The sequence below is a fragment of the Xenia sp. Carnegie-2017 genome, unplaced genomic scaffold (assembly GCF_021976095.1).
Source record: "Xenia sp. Carnegie-2017 unplaced genomic scaffold, XeniaSp_v1 HiC_scaffold_25, whole genome shotgun sequence".
Lineage (NCBI taxonomy): Eukaryota > Metazoa > Cnidaria > Anthozoa > Malacalcyonacea > Xeniidae > Xenia > Xenia sp. Carnegie-2017.
The window spans coordinates 3,456,559-3,476,584 of record NW_025813488.1 but is presented as its reverse complement, the minus strand read 5'-3'; the positions used below and the strand labels follow the sequence as shown (position 1 = coordinate 3,476,584).

General features: G+C 31.8%; 3 protein-coding genes across 6 annotated transcripts; 1 reads left to right on the top strand and 2 right to left on the bottom strand.

The window, feature by feature from the left end:
- Positions 1 to 177: 177 nt before the first annotated feature.
- On the bottom strand, positions 178 to 4,703 carry LOC124453332. The gene is made up of 9 exons (XM_047004138.1): positions 4,478 to 4,703; positions 2,420 to 2,448; positions 2,093 to 2,326; positions 1,725 to 1,826; positions 1,505 to 1,639; positions 927 to 1,301; positions 758 to 808; positions 534 to 604; positions 178 to 460 (listed from the first exon to the last, which is right to left on the bottom strand). Exons 1-8 carry the CDS (start codon positions 4,576 to 4,578, stop codon positions 549 to 551), a joined length of 1,083 nt encoding a protein of 360 aa, XP_046860094.1. The 5' UTR covers positions 4,579 to 4,703; the 3' UTR covers positions 178 to 460; positions 534 to 548.
- An 811-nt stretch (positions 4,704 to 5,514) lies between these two features.
- On the bottom strand, positions 5,515 to 13,871 carry LOC124453333 (DNA-directed RNA polymerase I subunit RPA43-like). Of its 4 annotated transcripts, XM_047004139.1 has the most exons (8): positions 13,559 to 13,871; positions 10,548 to 10,780; positions 10,190 to 10,321; positions 10,000 to 10,119; positions 8,605 to 8,835; positions 8,142 to 8,285; positions 7,837 to 7,917; positions 6,554 to 7,597 (listed from the first exon to the last, which is right to left on the bottom strand). In XM_047004139.1, the coding sequence occupies exons 1-8, from the start codon at positions 13,669 to 13,671 to the stop codon at positions 7,578 to 7,580; spliced, it is 1,074 nt and encodes a 357-aa protein (XP_046860095.1). In that variant the 5' UTR covers positions 13,672 to 13,871; the 3' UTR covers positions 6,554 to 7,577. The 4 variants fall into 4 exon arrangements, with proteins under 4 accessions (XP_046860096.1, XP_046860098.1, XP_046860095.1 ...); XM_047004140.1 differs by lacking the exons at positions 10,000 to 10,119; positions 10,190 to 10,321; positions 10,548 to 10,780; positions 13,559 to 13,871 and adding an exon at positions 9,180 to 9,733 and having other exon boundaries at positions 5,515 to 7,597; XM_047004142.1 differs by lacking the exons at positions 10,000 to 10,119; positions 10,190 to 10,321; positions 10,548 to 10,780; positions 13,559 to 13,871 and adding an exon at positions 9,296 to 9,733 and having other exon boundaries at positions 5,515 to 7,597.
- Positions 6,759 to 19,958, top strand: LOC124453464. The gene is made up of 4 exons (XM_047004278.1): positions 6,759 to 6,821; positions 8,171 to 8,240; positions 17,547 to 19,283; positions 19,439 to 19,958. The coding sequence occupies exons 3-4, from the start codon at positions 18,950 to 18,952 to the stop codon at positions 19,564 to 19,566; spliced, it is 462 nt and encodes a 153-aa protein (XP_046860234.1). The 5' UTR covers positions 6,759 to 6,821; positions 8,171 to 8,240; positions 17,547 to 18,949; the 3' UTR covers positions 19,567 to 19,958.
- The last annotated feature ends 68 nt before the right edge of the window (positions 19,959 to 20,026 follow it).

The following is a 20,026-nucleotide window of genomic DNA, read 5'->3' as shown; positions in this document are numbered from 1 at the left end:
TGGTAAAATTAAAGAAACTGACGTAATATTGCAATGGTTAGCAAGATTTTTCATTTGAAAATTTTATGTGGACTGTTAGCAAAAATTTCAGAACTTTGGGATTGTTCAAATATGAACGCTACTGGATAGTTTTATATTAACTTTACATAACGAGATCGTACCACTCAACCTAAAGGATACCCAACACTTTTTATGTATTTGTATATAATTTACATTGCAGTGTATTTACATATTTGTTCAGTGAAATAAGTAGCAAAAGACTGCAAAAGAAGTGTATGGATTATTATTACATTATGTTAATTTAATATAACAATTAATATTGATGACGTCATTCTGATTCAACATCGATTTCTAACCATTTATCGTTTACGTTTTTGTATCTGATGACGTGTTTATTCTAATGGTGATTTATGTTAATTCGTGTACGATGACTTTACAAGTGATAATTTCGATTGGCAACCTGTCGAAAATAAAAACATTCCACCAAATTATTATAAATGGTTTAGGTAAAGTAAAATTGTGTTTTGACTTACTGTTGTGTGTGTTGTCTAAACGATCACTTTATCTCGAGATATCGTTTTATCATAACCCCTGTTGTCGATACCTGTAATGATTACATTAAACTTGGTAATTTAACTTACTGCCTAACTGACATGAATAAAACTACATAATGGAATATGGTTGAATTGATTTGATGGATGGCAATATTGAATTGTATTGCTTGGGCAACATTTTCTACAAAAAAAAAATTTTTAACCTGGAGGGAATTGCTTCATTGCTTGGTTTTCGCTTGAACTTGACGATTCAGCTATGAAAAGATTAAAAGACAATTATTGCTCATTTTAAGGTTACAGAGATAAGTTCTGTACATCGTCTGCGCTTGAATTTATCCTGCTGAATGTAAGAAAAATTTTGACTTTACTTACTTTTTTTCCCCCTCTTTTTGATCACGTAATATGTTATAAAAGAGATTATAACCACAACTAATGTGCCTAAACCACCGGTTAAAAGTCCATATAAAAAATTCCATTGTCCATCTGAAGAAGAGGAACGTAAATTTTCAATACGAGGAATTGCAGGAGGTTTTGTTGTCGTGTTATCTCTTATTTTTGTTGTTACATTTTTCATCGTGTTCGTTTTAATTGATGGGGCAGTTTTTGTCGTGTTCGTTGTAATTGATGGGGTGAATTTTGTTATGTTCGTTGTAATTGATGGGGTAGTTTTTGTCGTGTTTTGAGTAGTTGACATTGTAGAAGGTTTTGGTGTTGGACGATCTAAGGTTACACTTTTACATCTTGGATCTAAAGAAAAGTTAAAGAAAAACATTAATTTTTTTATCACGTTCAGGTGCCTGTAATTTTTCGTTTTTGGAAAGATATGTTTTTCAAATGTGAAACGTAGAATTGGTTAACTGATAATTGTACGTTTAAGAATCTCTCAATAAAAAACCCTTCAATTATCAATTTTTGTCATTACATATTTATACATAACTAGCGATTCATACCCGAAATATTTGTGATCTTGCTATATGTCATATCGTATTTAGCATCAATTCTCCACGTCAGTAGAGTTATAAAAGCCATTGCACATTTCTTTTTCTGCGATGAAAGGCTCTGAACGTTGCCATCTTCTTCATTGTCTATTTATAAATTGCAAACGAAGAAAAATTGCTCAAATTTGTTTTTATAAATGAAATAATCAAATAAATAAAGATTGAAACTCACTAAAAAAAACAATCAATTGATTTTCATAAAATTTCTCTTGCGGTGTAAAGTTTATAGTAATTGACTGTCCTTCATTACCATTTCTGCACGTGTATAGCGCCTCTATGAAAGTACAAAACAAGTCATGAAATCTGAAAATTTGCTGCCAAATCTGCGTTATTTAGTTGACTTTTTTCTTATACACTTCATTCAGAGTGATGTATCGTACAAGCAAACGATACTACTGACGTCTTCATCAAAAGAAGTCATGTATATTTAAACCTTTTCTTATCACTCGTCTAGTGTCTTCATTAGGATTCAGGAGTGACATAAAGATAAAATTTGTAGTTTATAAGAAAAACTCAAAACAACAGCATTCACAAACTTACTGGTTTCACTATGTCTAGGATCACAAAACGTTCCATTTTCCAGTAGGTCTCTCAATTTTCTCAATCCATTTTCATCTTTTTCACCCGACCACTTTCTCATGAAGACATTATAATTCATGCGCGTTCCAGGTCGTGAGGATGCCAGCATTTTCACATTTATACTTGGTGTAGGGCAGACGAAGTGAATATGATCGTAGACTTCATTCATCGTTAGCATTTTATCAGCTCTTAAGCCTAACGATGAAGACGAAAGGAGGTTTTATAGACATTTATCTATGGAACTCCACATCAATTATCCCTTTTTACGGTGACTCAGTTATTACTTACTGTTTAGCCAATTATACTTGCATGACAATCTAAAATATTGAATCAAAACAAGTTTAGTTGACGAAATTTGATGTTACGAAAGTATAAGAAAAGATTAAGAAGCGCATCTGCGTGCATGTTCATTCATGAAAAATTTTGAAAACGTCAAAAAAGATCAAGTGCATTTGAAAATTTTAAATTGATAACCATATGGTTGGGTGGTGACGTTGCATTTGTGACGTTCCTAACCACCATTGATATCGACAATATGGCGGAATTTTCAAACTTTGTCAATTAAGTATTTGTTGTATTTCCGTTATCTGCTAACTTAATTACTCCGTTTTGCAATGAAAAATAATGAATAAAAAATTTGAAGATATCAACTGCAAAGGTACGAATCTACATCTATACTGCAAGGTTTATATTGTAGAGAGAAGAATAAAGTAGAATAACTAACATTGTTGAATATTTGTTTTGAATTTTTTATTTATTTGGCCACATTTCTCGATGATTCAACATATTTCTTAAATAGAATATCTGTTTATGCCATTAGTGTGAATAAAGTATTGTTGGATTTATAATTGAGCTCTTTGAGTTTTAAATATTTTTGGCTTATAAAAACCTTTTATATTAACACATTCAATGCTGCTAAACTTAAATTTAATAAATATTCTTTTGTATTGAGATTTCCGCTAAAGATTGACGAAATGATAGTCAAGTATCAAATTGCCAGTTTTAAAGAGCTTTCATCTATTGTTTTCGACAACGGAAAAGGCACCCTTTTGCTCTTGTGGAACAAAACACATTAAATCGAAAATAGTCAAACATGTTATTTAAGAGTCACTTAAAAATCATGAATGACACAAGCTGTGTGGTTGCCTTATAGAATACATCTAATCACTGAGCTTTTTTTCCATTTCATTCTGGGTGTAATTCATAAGAATTATTGATAAAAATCGCTTTCTTTTAAAGTATCCCTACGCTAAATATGGCGCCCTGTTATCCATGATACATTTTTAAAGTATTAGAGATTTTCAAAGAGCAAATATTATAATACGTGGAAACTCTTGGTATTTTATTAAATCACTGTCATATTTCTTTTCATAAAGCAAACAACTTTTCTTTTATGTCATAGATTTTGGACAGGATAAAAAATAGTTTAACCGTTCGTTTATTAAAATCTTCAATTATTTTTTAAAACGTGTCTTCAACGTAAATTTAATTAACCTGATTCAGAGTTATTTTCAATACATATTTTTTCCTTATTTGACAAACGAATTGTTAGGTGTCGCAGTAGAAATCATAGTTAAGTCTTTAAAATGCGATTAAAAGAGTAAGAAACTATGAATATCACCATGGATATTGTATATTATTACGAAAGATACAAGTTTTGTATTAAAAATGTAATTTTTCCATTCAAACTGGCTACCTAGATCAGTATTAGATTCTAGGTGACATAATAGATCAATTTATTGTATTTTTTGTTAGTTCCTTGTTGTAATTTTTGAAAGTAAATGGTTTGAACCCGGATTATCGTTACATGTTTGTAAATGTAGATCGTCCAGGTTGGTATAGTCCTGAGAAGGACTGTTTTGTTGTTGACTGACGTTTCGACAACCTTAGCGGTAGTCATCTTCAGAGTCATTTGAGTCATTTGAAACAGTCCTTCTCAGGACTACACCAACCTGGACGATCTACATTTACAAACTTGTAATTTTTTGTTATTATTCGGTTTTTTTTGTCGCGTCATCTGTGATATTGTCAGTAATATATCAGGTGTCTATAGCATTTTCTACGTTGAAGTAAAACTTAAACATTTTTTAATGATACATTTTGGTATATTTTAGTGACAAAAGTTTGAAATAATTTTTACAAACAAGACTGTAAGTTGAGTTCTGAGTCTTCACATATTTTACATTCAACGGAATCGTTAACAAGTTACGTTAATGGAAGCGTTAACATTCGATAACCCATATATACGAAATTTATTTATATAAATCGCGCTTAAAGTCGATAATTTATACATATCTATATGTTGTTTGAAAATAGAAAAATATGAAATTATTATTATAAACTTACAAGCCATTATTATAATCCCAGATTACCGTTGGCATTACTCTTGTTCCATCGCATTTATAAAATAAAAATCCAAGAATATGAAGAAATATTAACCGTCGCATCTCTCAAATATGACATTTAACACCTGAGAATCTATAATACTCTTTTGTTGTTATAAATAAGCCAAAACGCATGTCTAATTGTCTTTCTATTTTCACCTTCGTCCTTTGACGAAAGGGAACGGTCTTTAAATGCTTCCTTATCAAATTACCTTCACGTGAACGTCGTTGTCAATGCGTGGGTAGTGAGTAAGGCTTTATTTGGTGTTGCAATAAGTTCATCGTTTAATATTGATGGTTGATGATTGTTGTTTAATTGATCAAATTTTGTCATATAATACAAAAAAAATCCATAACTTCGACTTGGTCTATAACATTTCGATTTAGCTGGGGATGGGCAGTTTCAAGTTTTTCTACAATCTGCAATGAAATTTTGTTAATCCATTTTACAACTGATGAGTGTTTTCTAACCCTTTTATTTGTTTGGAATTTACCATTAGTAATGTCTGGAGAATGCCTCCAACATTCAAAATGTTAAATTCACCTGTTGACTATGGGATGAAGTTACTTCTCAAAAAGATTGGTGTATTCTTAAAAAATATGGGATAAAGTTACTTCTCAAAAAGATTGGTGTATTCTTAAAAAATATGGGATAAAGTTACTTCTCAAAAAATAGGTGTATTCTTTAAAAATATGGGATGAAGTTACTTCTCAAAAGATTGGTGTATTCTTAAAAAAATATTGACACAACTCGTCATTTTTTTCTTTGTTTTTAAAACTTGTTGAGCTCTTCTGTTTTACTTTTTCGTGATTTGCCCCTTCATGTCCACCTGTGCTTAACATATCTCTCCATATTTAGCATTTGTTAAAATACATCACATAGTTCAGTCTTTGGGCAACCTAGGTAGGGTATTCTGTTTTTCAACATCTGTCTTTCATAAGTGCCATCATTTTTTTCCTTAAACATATTTTGAGCAATAACAAGATGGAACAAAAGGATTAAATGTTCTCACATGTATTTTACTGTTTATGTAAGATTAATGTATTCCCATAAAGTTTTAACTTGATTTAATTCACCCATTCATGAAAAATCTATTTCAAAATATCTAAATATAAAAACAGTGACTTGAAAGTTCTTATATATAAATCTAATATTAGCATAAATAACTTGCTTCAAAATATTGACCATTAATTACATGTTAACCTGATATATTTCTTATCTTTTTCTTTAACACAACCAGCAATAGATAACAATCCACCTACGGTATTTATATCACATATTCGAAATACAAATTGAGTTCCAATATTGAATGTTTTGTTTTCAATTCGATCATTTTGATATAAATCAGATTTCTTCAATGATGCGTTAAATCGTCCATGTACTAAACATCCGACATGACTATTGCTTATCTTGTTAACAATTCCCACTAACTTTTTACCTAGTTCTGGCTTGAATATAATATAACTGATTTTTATATCAAAATGTATTAATGGTGATTCGTCGTCGATGGTTGCTAATCTCTCCAGTAACTTGATGTTCTCATAAGCAACTATCACACCACCATACTCTTCCAAATACTTCCATTGTCGTATTTTTTTTTCAATTTGTTCTTGAACTCCAAGGTTTATGCGTCCAATGTAAAATGGAGATAAAGAAATATGTTCTTGTCTTTCGATCTCTACAAAACAGGAATGCTTTTCTTCGCATTTTAGTTTAGCTTCTGTAAAATCCCAAATACTTAACCTTTCCTTCTCAGCCATGTTGAATGTATAATTTAATACCAGAAGAATTTGAGCGATTTCATTGGTCGAGAGCCATGATCTGTAAGGGACATACGGAATGACGTCACAGAAAATTTCACGTTTTCAAAACAAATGGCGGATATATTTGAAAATTTCTCGCAATATCTCCCTGAATGGGAAAATAAAGATATTTACAAAAACCTAATTGAGGCAGTTAATGTATTTGAGCAAAAAGAAAAGGAAAACCCGGTTTTCAAATGCTAAAGAGTGAATAGAAACAAGGGAGGTTTTTTTCGTTGTTTTTTTATTATTGCGAAGCCAATAGTTTTACTATTACTGTTTTACTATTTACTGTAGGAACTAACTTATACCACTCTAGAATAACTATTTCATCTCAATAAGATTCGAATATTCTAATTACACATCCTTATCTATGCTTTTAACTAGCACTTAAAACCTTCAAATTTGATTATTTTACATTTAAATTAATTTTTCTTTTTTAAGAATGAAAGATGTTTAGAAGAGTGAAAACAAACAAGGGAAGAAGACTTATTTGTTTTTTGGTATGTTTATTTGCTTTAAATTAGAACTTTGCCATTTTCAACTTGCATTAGGTCTTAGCTGGTCTTGCATGTGGGTTTTGTGCCCGAACAATTCCCTGAGTAAATCAGGCTTGCACTCTGGATCTATCTCATTGCACTTGGACGTTGTTTCCACTCTAGTTCCCACCCAAATTAAGATCAGGTCCAGAGACAGTCAGCGACAGTGACAGTGAGCTTGCAGTCTTGCAGAAGAACTCATGCTTTCTTCGATCTTCATCTCCTTTCATAGGCCTGTTGTTTTGTTTTTGTCATATAAGTAGCGCTGATGTGGTCAACATCTACACCAGCATTTCTTCTAAGGACTACACTAACATGGAAACTTAACATATACAAACAAGGAACAATACTCCCAGGTTAAAACTATTCACCTTCATGTTTATCAAATCAGCCAATTAAGTTATAACATTTGATAGTTTGGTTCTACTAATTATAGGTTCATTTTAATTACTACAGCCAATTGTAACAGTTGTGGGTTGCCAGTCATAAAAGCTTGATTGATACTTGGCTATAATTTAATAAACTATGTTTTACATAACAAGTTTTACTAATTGTATACTGTAATCGTTGAAATCACATTTAACCTCTATAATAAACAGTATAGAATAATATAAAATCTTGTTGGAATCTTTCAAGCCCATCGTCATTTTTTAAATCTACATTTTGTGTCTTTATCTTTTAGTAGATTGCTTTGTTAAGTGATTGGACATTTTTGACATTTTAATCACCAATTTTAGCCACTATAAATCAAGTAAAACATGAAGTTAGAAATATTATTCATTGGTCATCTAAATCTGCAATATTCTTATTTTCCAAAAGAAAACATTTGTTTAAATATTTAGATTGCACTCAACGTTTTTATTCAATATGGAAACATGCAATGAGTAATAAAATCTTATATTCATTCGATTTTACCAAAATTATGACCTTCAAATAATAATTAAAAGTAATGGTGAAAGTTTAAATTATATCGACATACTTAATGTTGCACTGGCATTCCCGGATTCGAGTCTTCGACGATAATAACTTTGATTGTTTATATCATATCCATCAAAGACGTCTAAAAGAATTTTTTATATTTGTTTGCTAAATGAAAACTTCATATTAACTTTTACCTTGCTAATAATAAAACACAATGTTACTATGAATCTTATGTAATACCTGCTTGCAAGCAAAGAACTATAATATGTGAAGTGTGATTATGAAAGTGCATCTTCTGATTATAATGTAATGTTTTGTATAGTGAGAATCATGCTGAGTCCTTATTTATTGCTACTTGTGTACCGTTTTGAGATTTTGATTTTCTTCTATAGAACTGGTAAAATACGAGAGAAGTTAATATTCCAATTAGAAACGACACTCCTGTTATAATCGCGAGAATTGGTATGTTTATCCAATTATTTTTCTTCTCTATAACGATTTTTGTCACTAAATGAATATAAAAAATTACCAGCAAAGATAAGGAAACTATTTCATAAAATAGAAAACCTGAAACAAAAGGCTCCGAGGGGGGGTTATGGAAGAGCGATTCTGCCGTATGATTAAAAATCTCACACGACCTTTCATAGCTATATTTTCCCTTTTAAAAAACCTCAATTATTTTTTCATGTAAGAAGTCCATACAATAAGAAATGTGAGCTATAAGCACTAGTTCAAATATCAATAAACCACTAACACCTCCAATTTTAAATGCTTGAGAAATATGTACGACGAGATCAGCAGCATTAAATATAATGTTGTTTCTTACCTGTTGGTATGTCTGTTGTGGAAAACTCTAAAGTTGTTTTTGAATTATCATGATCTGCCTGTGTTTTGAGAGAAGTGAAGATGGGAAGAATAGCTTTTTCAGACATATTCTTATTTGCATGGGATGATTGGTTTATAATTGAAGAGTTTAATGTTTTTTTCGTCACACGTTGAGTAGTTGGTTGTTGAGTTAGGCTTATCATCTGATCACATTGACATTTGCTTTGTGAAACTAAAATGAATAATGTAGCAAATGAATATATGTACCATGATAAGGTTATCTTAGTCATAGCAATGTTACCGTAGTTATAGCAATGTTACCATAGTTATAGTAAAGTTACCATAGTTGTAGTTACCATAGTTATAGCAATGTTACCATAGTTATAGTAAAGTTACCATAGTTGTAGTTACCATAGTTATAGCAATGTTACCATAGTTATAGCAATGTTACCATGGTCTTAGCAATGTTTACTTAGTAGTCACATAGCAATGATTGATTTTAGGCAATAACTCTTTATCTTATGCGTTTGTACTTCTGTTTGTGTCAGTTTTATGACTGACGTGGTGGCTACATACCTTCCTTATTGTAAATCATATTAAACTCCTGTTTCTCACGTGACGTGGTGCTACATACCTTCCTTATTGTAAATCATATTAAACTCCTGTTTCTCACGTGACGTGGTGCTACATACCTTCCTTATTGTAAATCATATTAAACTCCTGTTTCTCACTTGACGTGGTGCTACATACCTTCCTTATTGTAAATCATATTAAACTCCTGTTTCTCACTTGACGTGGTGCTACATACCTTCCTTATTGTAAATCATATTAAACTCCTGTTTCTCACGTGACGTGGTGGCTACATACCTTCCTTATTGTAAATCATATTAAACTCCTGTTTCTCACGTGACGTGGTGGCTACATACCTTCCTTATTGTAAATCATATTAAACTCCTGTTTCTCATGTGACGTGGTGGCTACATACCTTCCTTATTGTAAATCATATTAAACTCCTGTTTCTCACGTGACGTGGTGGCTACATACCTTCCTTATTGTAAATCATATTAAACTCCTGTTTCTCACTTGACGTGGTGCTACATACCTTCCTTATTGTAAATCATATTGAACTCCTGTTTCTCACGTGACGTGGTGGCTACATACCTTCCTTATTGTAAATCATATTAAACTCCTGTTTCTCATGTGACGTGGTGCTACATACCTTCCTTATTGTAAATCATATTGAACTCCTGTTTCTCATGTGACGTGGTGGCTACATACCTTCCTTATTGTAAATCATATTAAACTCCTGTTTCTCACGTGACGTGGTGGCTACATACCTTCCTTATTGTAAATCATATTAAACTCCTGTTTCTCATGTGACGTGGTGGCTACATACCTTCCTTATTGTAAATCATATTAAACTCCTGTTTCTCACTTGACGTGGTGCGTACTGCAAACATCATCGTACACGTGATTTTTGTACTTGCTAAGGATGATACATCTCCATTACCATTACCTTCAAATTTTAACGTGCAATAAATGTGTGTGTTTTTATGAAAAGAAACATTTTCATTGCCACCACTTACTGTAAAAGACGTAGGTTTTACTGTTTTGGTATCTGTCATATTTTTCTCGCCTTAGATCAAATATATGATGAGAGAACTTTACTTTGAAATAACTTTGTTTACCTTCCTTACATGTATGAAGTTTTACTGAGTCTAAATCAAAACAAAGAACAGTAAAGAAATGATAGAAAAGTATGATTGATGTTTTGATAGTTTTTTTTTTCTTTATGTTAACGTTAAATCATCATTTAGTAAGAACAGTTGAGACACGTTGGATTTCTCTACGTAAACTATGTTCGATATGTGTTATAAATAGTGAAATTTGTGTTTATTTTCTTGTAACGTATAAATCTCTTTTTACGTACATAGCAATTCGTACCTTGATGTGATACATTGCAAAATGAGTGAATGGTTCCATTTATAATACTTTGTTGCAATTCTTTTAAATTTCCCTTCCATTCTCGTCGAAATAAATGAAAATTCATTGTATCAGAAATCCTTTGATGACGATTTTCTTGTTTCACCGTCAACATTGGCGTCGGACACACAAAGTCCATCATATCATGCATGTCAACATACGAGATCTTTAGCCAGTTGTATGGACAGCACAACCTACAAACGAAACTTTGACTTTTCAATTTTGAACTTTCAATCTTGCCAAGTGATGCATAACTATACGTATTTTAATCTTTTTGGCGATTCTTTGAATTTTTACATCAATTCCATCATAACCATGTATTGGGAAAATTAACATTTGGACATCTTGTTTTTACAACTAACAACAACAAAAAGTATACAAAGATTATGTTTATTGTGAAATGATATTGCCTAACTGTGTTAAATTTGCAGTTTTTAATGGAAAGTGGTGGAACATTTGTAATTTCATTGAAATTATAATGTTGTGTTAAGGATCATTTGGGTGAAGTGATGTCATAACTCATAAGAAGAGATCTGTAACCGTAGTAGCTCCGTAAATATTTTATTTTTGTATAAAGCATCTTCGTATTTTATCATTTAAAATTTTAAACTGGAAAGTCTATTCATCAGTTTATCCGTGAAATAAAACAATTATAAAACTAAATATAATTTTTTATAGTTAGTTTTTCTTCTCTACCATAAATTTATGGCGTAAATGCTTATCTACATATGTCAGTGCTGATGCATATCGCAATAAGGGGGAGATTTTAAATTTATGGCACAAACAATTTGAAAGATAATTATCAAAAATGAAAAATGTCAAAGCTACGTGTTACAATAAACAGATGTAACCTTGAGTGTTATAACTAAATAAACTAAAGCTGTTTGATGAAATTGTATGTCATGTACTTTTGATCGTGCTTATAGAATTTTCTAATTATAATGTAATGTCGTCAATTTAAGCACAAAGAATTGACGAGAAAGTTCAATGTTGCATCTATATTTGTTTCTATAGAATGTTCATCACATGAAACGTTTGCTTTAATTTCAACACGTGATATATAAAGCGTTGTCTGTTTAATTGTTTCTTTGATGAGGTTGCTATGCTAGAGTGATTTTGTAGACAACATTTGAATACAATTGAAAGCACATAATTAGCACTTGATAATATCCATAAAAATAGTGATATTAACACTAAAATATTTTTAGATTCTTACATAAGTACAATTTACTAAAGCAAAATAGAATACTTCCAAACGTAGTAGAATCATGTTTTAAATAGCTATAAAATGGTATATTATTGATAGAAGATTCTTGTCCACCTCAAATATTTTCCTACTTTCCATCACATTGAAGCTCTTGACGATTGGCTTGCCTTTATGTATTTGTTATGTCCAAAAATTAATTCTTTCATTATTTTAGTTTCAAAAATACAACTAAACGCGACAAAAATGAACAAAGATAAAATGTCAGATTATGAACAATGTATATATATGTATCACGCCAATGGTCATTAGTTTGCTGTAAATGTATGAAATTCATTTATATATTTAAGTGACATTATGGAGATACCAAAGGACATCTAATAATAGGAAGATTAATCTTATCTATGTCAAAACTTAATTGAAGTTAATAAATCGTTATAAATGAGCTGTATTTTTTTAAATGTATTTTATAACGTCCGTATTTCAACTATAGTTTAGACTTAACATGTTTAAAAATCTAAACTACTTCAAAATCTTATGAACGAAAGAACCAAATCATAGAAAATATGTATTTAAATTTTATTGTTGTGATGGATCGTAAGATTCCCAAAGAATCGACACCAAGGAAAGTCTTAAATATTTCTGTTTGTGATTTTGTCTTCCTGGAATCAAATTAATGATAGTAGTTATACCAATCAATAATAGTTGTTGGTTGTAGTTATACCAATCAATAATAGTTGTCAGAGATATGCTTTTTGCAGACGACTGTGCTCTGGTTGCTCACAGTGCAGCAGAGATGCAGGCATTGGTGGACAAATTTGCACAAGCTGCCGCTATGTTTAGCCTCAAGATAAACATCAAAAAGACTGAGTGCCTCTACCACCCAGTAAAGCTTCTACTCCCTCCCCTAAAACCCTGTGCAATCACCATTGACGGAAAGCCTCTTGTCCAGACCACAGACTTCAACTACCTGGGTAGTACAATCTCCAGCAATGCTAAGATTGAAAAGGAGCTGAGGAACAGAATGGGAAGGGCGAGTGCAGCGTTCAGTCAACTAAACGATCGGCTATGGCAAAATAAGCATGTCTCGACCAGAGTTAAAGCCAAGGTCTATCAGGCGGTGGTGCTGACAACACTCCTTTATGGAGCAGAGGCATGGACAATCTACAGGCTTCAAGTGAAGAAACTGAGTGCGTATATGATGAGACAACTGCGGGACATTCTGAAGATATCATGGCGGGACAAGATCGCAAATGCTAAGATTCTCCGTCTGACTGACCTGCCACACATGGCTGACATGCTGATTCAAAAGAATTTAAGATGGATTGGTCATGTCCATCGTATGGAGAGATCTCGTTTACCACGCCAGCTATTGTACAGCCAACTAGTAGAAGGAAACGAAACCAAGGCCGACCTCGACTCAGACTCAAAGATGTCATGAAACGAAATCTAAAGAGGAGAGACATCAACGTGTCAACCTGGAAGCAACTGGCTGATAACAGACCGGCCTGGAGAGCTTCAATCCAACCATAGAACAGTCCTCGTCGCTTACGACTGACTGCATGATGATGATGAATAGTTGTTAGAGATTTATGGCAAGTATAAATATTATATTAAATCAACACATAGGTCGATATTCACAGTAGTAATGTGTTTTGTTAGTGTTACATATCAAACAACTTCTTTAACAAAGTGAACTTTTTATTTATGTAAGTTTACAATAAACGATCAATACACGATTCCCATTTTCCAATTCTCTTGTACTTACAAAGTGTTGAGATTATCCCATATAATCGACGGTAAAAATCTGGCCGAGTCCACGTAGTCAAATGAATTTGCATAGAATATTATAAGTTCTAACGACAAGATTATTATTTTCATTCTGTAATATAAACTTCAACGACAACAAATTTATTTTGTTCCTGAGTAATAAAGATGTTAAAGTCGTTAACATTATACAGTATGTCATCACCACAGAGTTTTGTCAATATTTATATGCTTTTTAAATATTCATGACTTTTTTCAAGGTTAAATGTCCACAGTTCTTTGAAGAGGTAAAAGTGTCAAAGACTAAAAAAACATATTTGTTACATCAATATTATAAATTCATATATTCTGGGAACATTTGTTCGTGTGTATTGTTTTTACAAGTAATTCTTCGTGTTCTGTGGTGTCTGCATTTAAGGCACAAGTCTGGGTTTCGATTGATTTTTACGGTGAGTTGAGAATTGCCATCATTCGAATAGGCGTAAACTCAAAAAAGTCTATACGATTTAGGACATAATCATAACGTGCCAACTCAACTAAAATCTGAAAATTGATTTCCCCTACACATATCCATTTACTATTTATAGATAACAAACTCTTCTTTGTTTCGAATGCCAAAATATAATTCATCTCGAGAAACGTTTACGTCAGTTCTCAATAAAGTACATGGTTTGAACCCGGTTTGAACCTGGAGTCAAAATGACTTGACTATGAAGATGACTACCGCTAAGGTTGTCGAAAAGTCAGTCAACAACAACAAAAACAGTCCTTCTCAGGACTATACTAACCTGCACGATCTACATCAGTTCTCAATATTCAAATCGACGTTACCGTCAACTTCATGTTTTACTTCGTGTAGTCTCACTGACCTTAAAGATTGGGGCAATCCCTACATATCACAACACTGTCAAGCTAAATAATTCTGATGATTTGACTGTGCATGTGTAGAAAATTATTATTGGGGGTCTTTCGACGGGGAAGGTAGAAAGAAAATCGATTTAGAAAAGCTACAATCATACGAACAAACAAATCTTTCGTTTAAAAGAACAGGATTACGAAATATTTATTGGCATTGCATGTAATTTCTTAGCCCCTTAACTTTTCATTTTCCTCCTTTACTTGTTTTATCCGCCCTCAATACTTAACCTTAACCCATAACTTCCTACCTTATTTGACTTCATACCATCACCCTTGACATTATATGTTACTCCTTAACTTCATATCATAACCCTTAAATTCATACCTTCACCCTTAGAAAAACAACATTCTAAGCCATGTATTTACCTCATTTATTAATGTAAGTCGATTTTACTTTATGTTCTAGAACAACAGAGATTTATACATGTCTTGTAATGATATTGGCTTAATTGTACATCAAACTTAACAAAAATGTTTGTTTTAAAATGACATCAATATTAAATAATTTATATTTTAATTCTCAAATAAAATCATTATTCAATATCTTGACACGTGATCAATGTTTATGTCAACACACACCGGCATAATTATCTTTGTTTGTCTCTTGTTTGTTTTCTTCTTCTTTTTCCAATATTTGATCTTAAAACACAAGTTAGAAATAAAGGACGTGTCTCTTTTAAATGTGACAAATATTTCTTGAAAAAACGAAATATGATTTTAAAAAATATTTTTTCCAAAATAAAAGACTTTTATTCTTCCCTAAACATTACCTTCAATGTTTTCTGGTGTCACTCGTTTTGGTGAAACTGGTGCAAAGTAACGATTAACATGACCTAAGAAGTGGAGAATGATTTTATTCTAAATAGCTAGGATGAAAAACTGTAAGAAGAAGGATTCGACAAACCTATTTCTTTTTCAAGAGTTTTGTCGCCTGATTTTTTTTTGTAGTAAGGATGGACTAAATAAATGGTTTGAAATATGATTAATTGAAAGTCATTAACTACGTAATTGCATGTTGATCTTGTGTTAAAAAAATGTTACTTGAATGAATGTTTAAAGTCGAACCTTTCTTCACTAGACAAAGCAGAATTACTCCTATTAATCCTATTACTCCTATCGCTGTCACGAACCCCGCGAGAAAACCATACAAAAATTTATCTTCAGAAGCACTGGATTGCCGATTTCTTGCTTGCTTTGGTAACATTCTCATTGTTGTCTGTATAAAACATATGGTATTTTAAAATGACGGAGTACATATTGCTGAATTGGAACATTAAAAAGCAATGAAAAGAGAAAAAAAATTATTGTCTATGTGCCCCTTGATCATAGCCGTAAATATTGATATTTCACCTTCATTCACAAGATCTCTGGAACAATTCAGATTATCTGGAAAATAAATAGCATCATCTCAGTGAAGTTTTATAGCAACTCTGCATCACTACGTGTCATAAAAATCAATCTACATAAGCGCAGATTAATTAAAAGTTGAATATAAATAGCGTTCATTACAGTAATTATTTTAAAATACAATTCATTATGCTTTACCTCTAAATTGACAGTTGCAATTAGCATTTGCATTCAATAATGAACTGTTAAATTGCACTAAGTAAACAGATAATGTTATTGTTGTATGATAATTCAACACAATGCGAATTGTGACGATGAGAATTGGACCAGTTTTCAATTCTCTATTTATGTGAACTCAATAAATGAACAAAATATTATTAGTTATAGAATTCAATAAAACAAAAAATATTTTAATGATTGCATTTGGCAAATTACAGGGAGGCAACAGACATTTTCGATTTCTAAAAAACTTTATGTATCATGAAAATTTTATATTAAGATAGCTTAAAAGATAGATTAAAATACGATGATACTTCTTTAAATACGTGACTGAAAGCAAGTTTGTCTTACCTTTAGACTCAAAGTCACGTTTTGAGTTCAATTTTGAGCTGTTCGATTGAACTAACGGAAAACAATAACGTGACAATAAATGAGCAGGAATTCAATGTACCATGTTACAACGTCATCATTTTACCTTCGGACTCACGTTCACATGTTGTGTTCAATTTTGAAGAGTAGGATTGAGCTAAAGTAAAAAAAAGCACGTGACATTAAACAGTAAATATCATTGACACATCTTTAAGACAGTTTATTGTCGTATCCTCACTTCCACAGTTGCACCCATCATTGACTTCAGAGCAGTTGGCTTGTTCTGGAAAGATGAAACCATAAAGTTAGCTTTCTTCTAGCTAAAATTATGTACAAGTTAACCATCCATTCGAGTGTAAAATTTATTTTTTAAATTACATAATTTTTTACCTGTGTTGAGACATTTTCCGTAAGAAAAATCGTACTTTACTTTTCTAGACCGGGATACTTCAAACACGAACACAATAGAGCAAACTTTATCTACACTACTTAATTCTTTTTTGGATCCATCTTTAGTATTACCTAAATATAATATTATCACTCATTATACGTTTCGAAATATCTATATACTAATGTCAGTTCATCTTACCAAATAAAACAGCAATATCTCCTTCTTTAAAGACTGGTACTAAGCCGATTTTTATTTTAAAACAGCATCTCCTTCTCCGTTCTTGTCCCTTACACAAGTATGCAATTTTTCTTAACAACAAAAAATGAGTGAGAAATGAGTTGTTGTGTTTCAAATTTATAGTTTTTTCCCTGTTTACCTGTGTCTTTGTGTGATGGATCACAGAAACTCCCATTTTGTAACATTTGTTTAAGATCACTTAAGTCATAATTCTTTCTATCGAGTCTTCTAAGGAATATGTTGTAATATACGGCTGATTTATGCACATCTCGCTCCATATATGACATGAATTGGAAGAACTTGGGACAAATCACATTAATACGATCGGAATTTTGAAATTCGGGAATATTCAACCAGTTGCAGCGACAATTGACACTTTTAAAACAGAAAAAAATTGCGCTGAAAAATTATGCGTAGAAGTAATTCAATATTTTATTACAAAACATTCATGTAATTCTTTCTAATTTCTATGAGGCAAAAACGTTAACAATATTTTTTTTCGTTGTAGTGTTACAATACTAGTGCATCAAAGGAGTGTGAACGCTTGTTACGTTGTTCATTGTTTAGATAGGATTACCTAAAGGTGGTAGTACAAAGGCGAACGATAGGAAGCACAAAGGAAGTCAAGGTTAATATCCTACGACACAATCTTTATTCTGTGTAAAGTATTATTAATTTAAAATGGCAAAATCATATCGTCTTTTCAGTGAACACATTTGTTACTTATCGTATATAACACTTATGAACTCAACAATCGTAATACAGTTCATCATTACGAATTAGGAGACAAATTCTACGTTCGACATTCACATAAATCCATAGTCGAAACATTTTATACATTTGAATATGAAATCTAGATAGAATTAATTTTTCATTGGGAGCAAAATTGGTGGTTCATGACTACAAACAACGCTAACCCCAGTTGTCCAGTCGCTTATTTGTTCGTATAAAACGAGGAAAGTGTTGTTGTACAGGCCATTTTGGGAAACTTCTTTTCGCCATTTAAATATAGATGGACTACATTAAATATCAAAGACATTAACTTGATAATAAATACTAAAGACGATCGAAGATTGTCTGGTTTATATACTCTGATATTTAAATAATCATAAATGCTTCTGGTTTCACTTACATTGGATTGTTCAAATCCCAAATGAGTGAAGGCAATATTTGTTGTGACGACCATACGACAGCAATTGTACAATAAAAAATACACTGTTTCAAAGATAAAGTTAACATTGTTCACAATTTCTATAGACACCGAGTCGATAATATTTGCAATCATACAAAGCAGGATAGCACAAGTTTTGAGTCGCCTTTGACAATTTACATATGGTAGACGCAGGAAATATCAAATTTCGAATCGATTTATTTAGGGTTTTTGGCTAGGAAAAAATAGAGAAATAATTTCAAACATTTTGTGTCTAAATTTTTAAGAAAAAAGATTATCGTTTACTCAAAAGTTCATCACAATACAACTATAAAACTACGATAATTTGGACAAATACCGCGTTGATTTTCATATTTTGCGTCAAATGAGTGAACCAGAAACTGACCAAAGGTTACCACAGGCTATGAATATCTTTATTATCTCTTATGGCATAGACACATGCGAGCGATGAAGTATATCCTGCTTAGTCCAGTTTAGCAGCCACCACCTTCTAACAATCTCCAACATCTAATGAGACGGAAATTGTCGACATGTCGTCGAAGGCAAATAAATCATCCTGGATGATAGATTTCATTTTGGTGTCAACTCTGTGATCACTGAAATTGATTGAAATAGATTGAAATCGTCGTTGAAATAGATGGCCTAAATATGTTATCTGTAATTCAAAACGACGAAGTTTTTCTGCAAAAAATATAAGCTTTTAAATGATATTTCTATTTCCTCATTCTACTTAGAAAAGAATGGAAAACTGTGAAAGACCAAGATCAATTGAATCTCTTGTAAAATCACCTGTGCAATTTGTTAATACGACAGAGAGAAGTGTTGAATTGTTTTGGTTTAATCACTCTGGTGAAAAAGTTTCCTATGGGGAATTGAGCAAACGTGGTTCATCCATGTCGGTGAAATTTATTGATACTTTTGTAACTCATCCATGGATAGCTCTGGACTGTCAGAATAAACAAAGATTATGGCTTAATCGTCGATTTCTTTTTCGTCCACCTCAACCCAGGACGCGGGAAACACTAAATTCTCAGTTACTTGTGAAACGAGCCAATGTCTTCATCAGAAATCCAGGTAAGATGAAGTTCATAAGCTGATATTTCGTATTGAAAATTGTTTCTTTGTTTTTCATAATATGACATCGTCCACGATAGGTCGATGGCCAATATTTAAATTCTTTATAAACAGCTTCATCTTTGATGTGTTTACGACTTTGCGATCAATTTTAGTGTTTAACGCACAATCATTGGTAAATCTTTGTCTCAAATCGATTCAACAAACTACAAACCATGAAGACATAAAGAAACTACCATTACCAAAATACTTGTTGAATGATCTGAAGGATTTGTACCATTAAGTGAGAGCTTTTAGCAGGTAATGATAACATACAACCTGGATGCTTGTGTTTAAACAAGGAAAGATTGTTCTATGGTTTCCAAAATGGTAGAACCAGTGTAAGTCTCAAATAATTACATCATCCTATTTTAAATACAAAATACAAGAAAAGAATGCCGTTCTGAATGCTTGTGTCCACCAGGTTTAGTACATTTGTGAACTTCTTTATAGTGAACTGTATAATCAAATATATAATCACTATTTTTTGGGTAAAACTCACACTTGGTATATTTTGCAATTTTTGAAGACATATAATTCAACTTTGTAGTTTTATGAACTATCATATGTATTTATAACATCATGTGATGAATAATAAGAAATTGTGGAAAAATTACAGTGACATCACCTGTCTGACAATGTTTTTGGCCATATTGTTGCAAATTCTGATTAAGATATTCAAGGTCTGTATCACACTATAATCT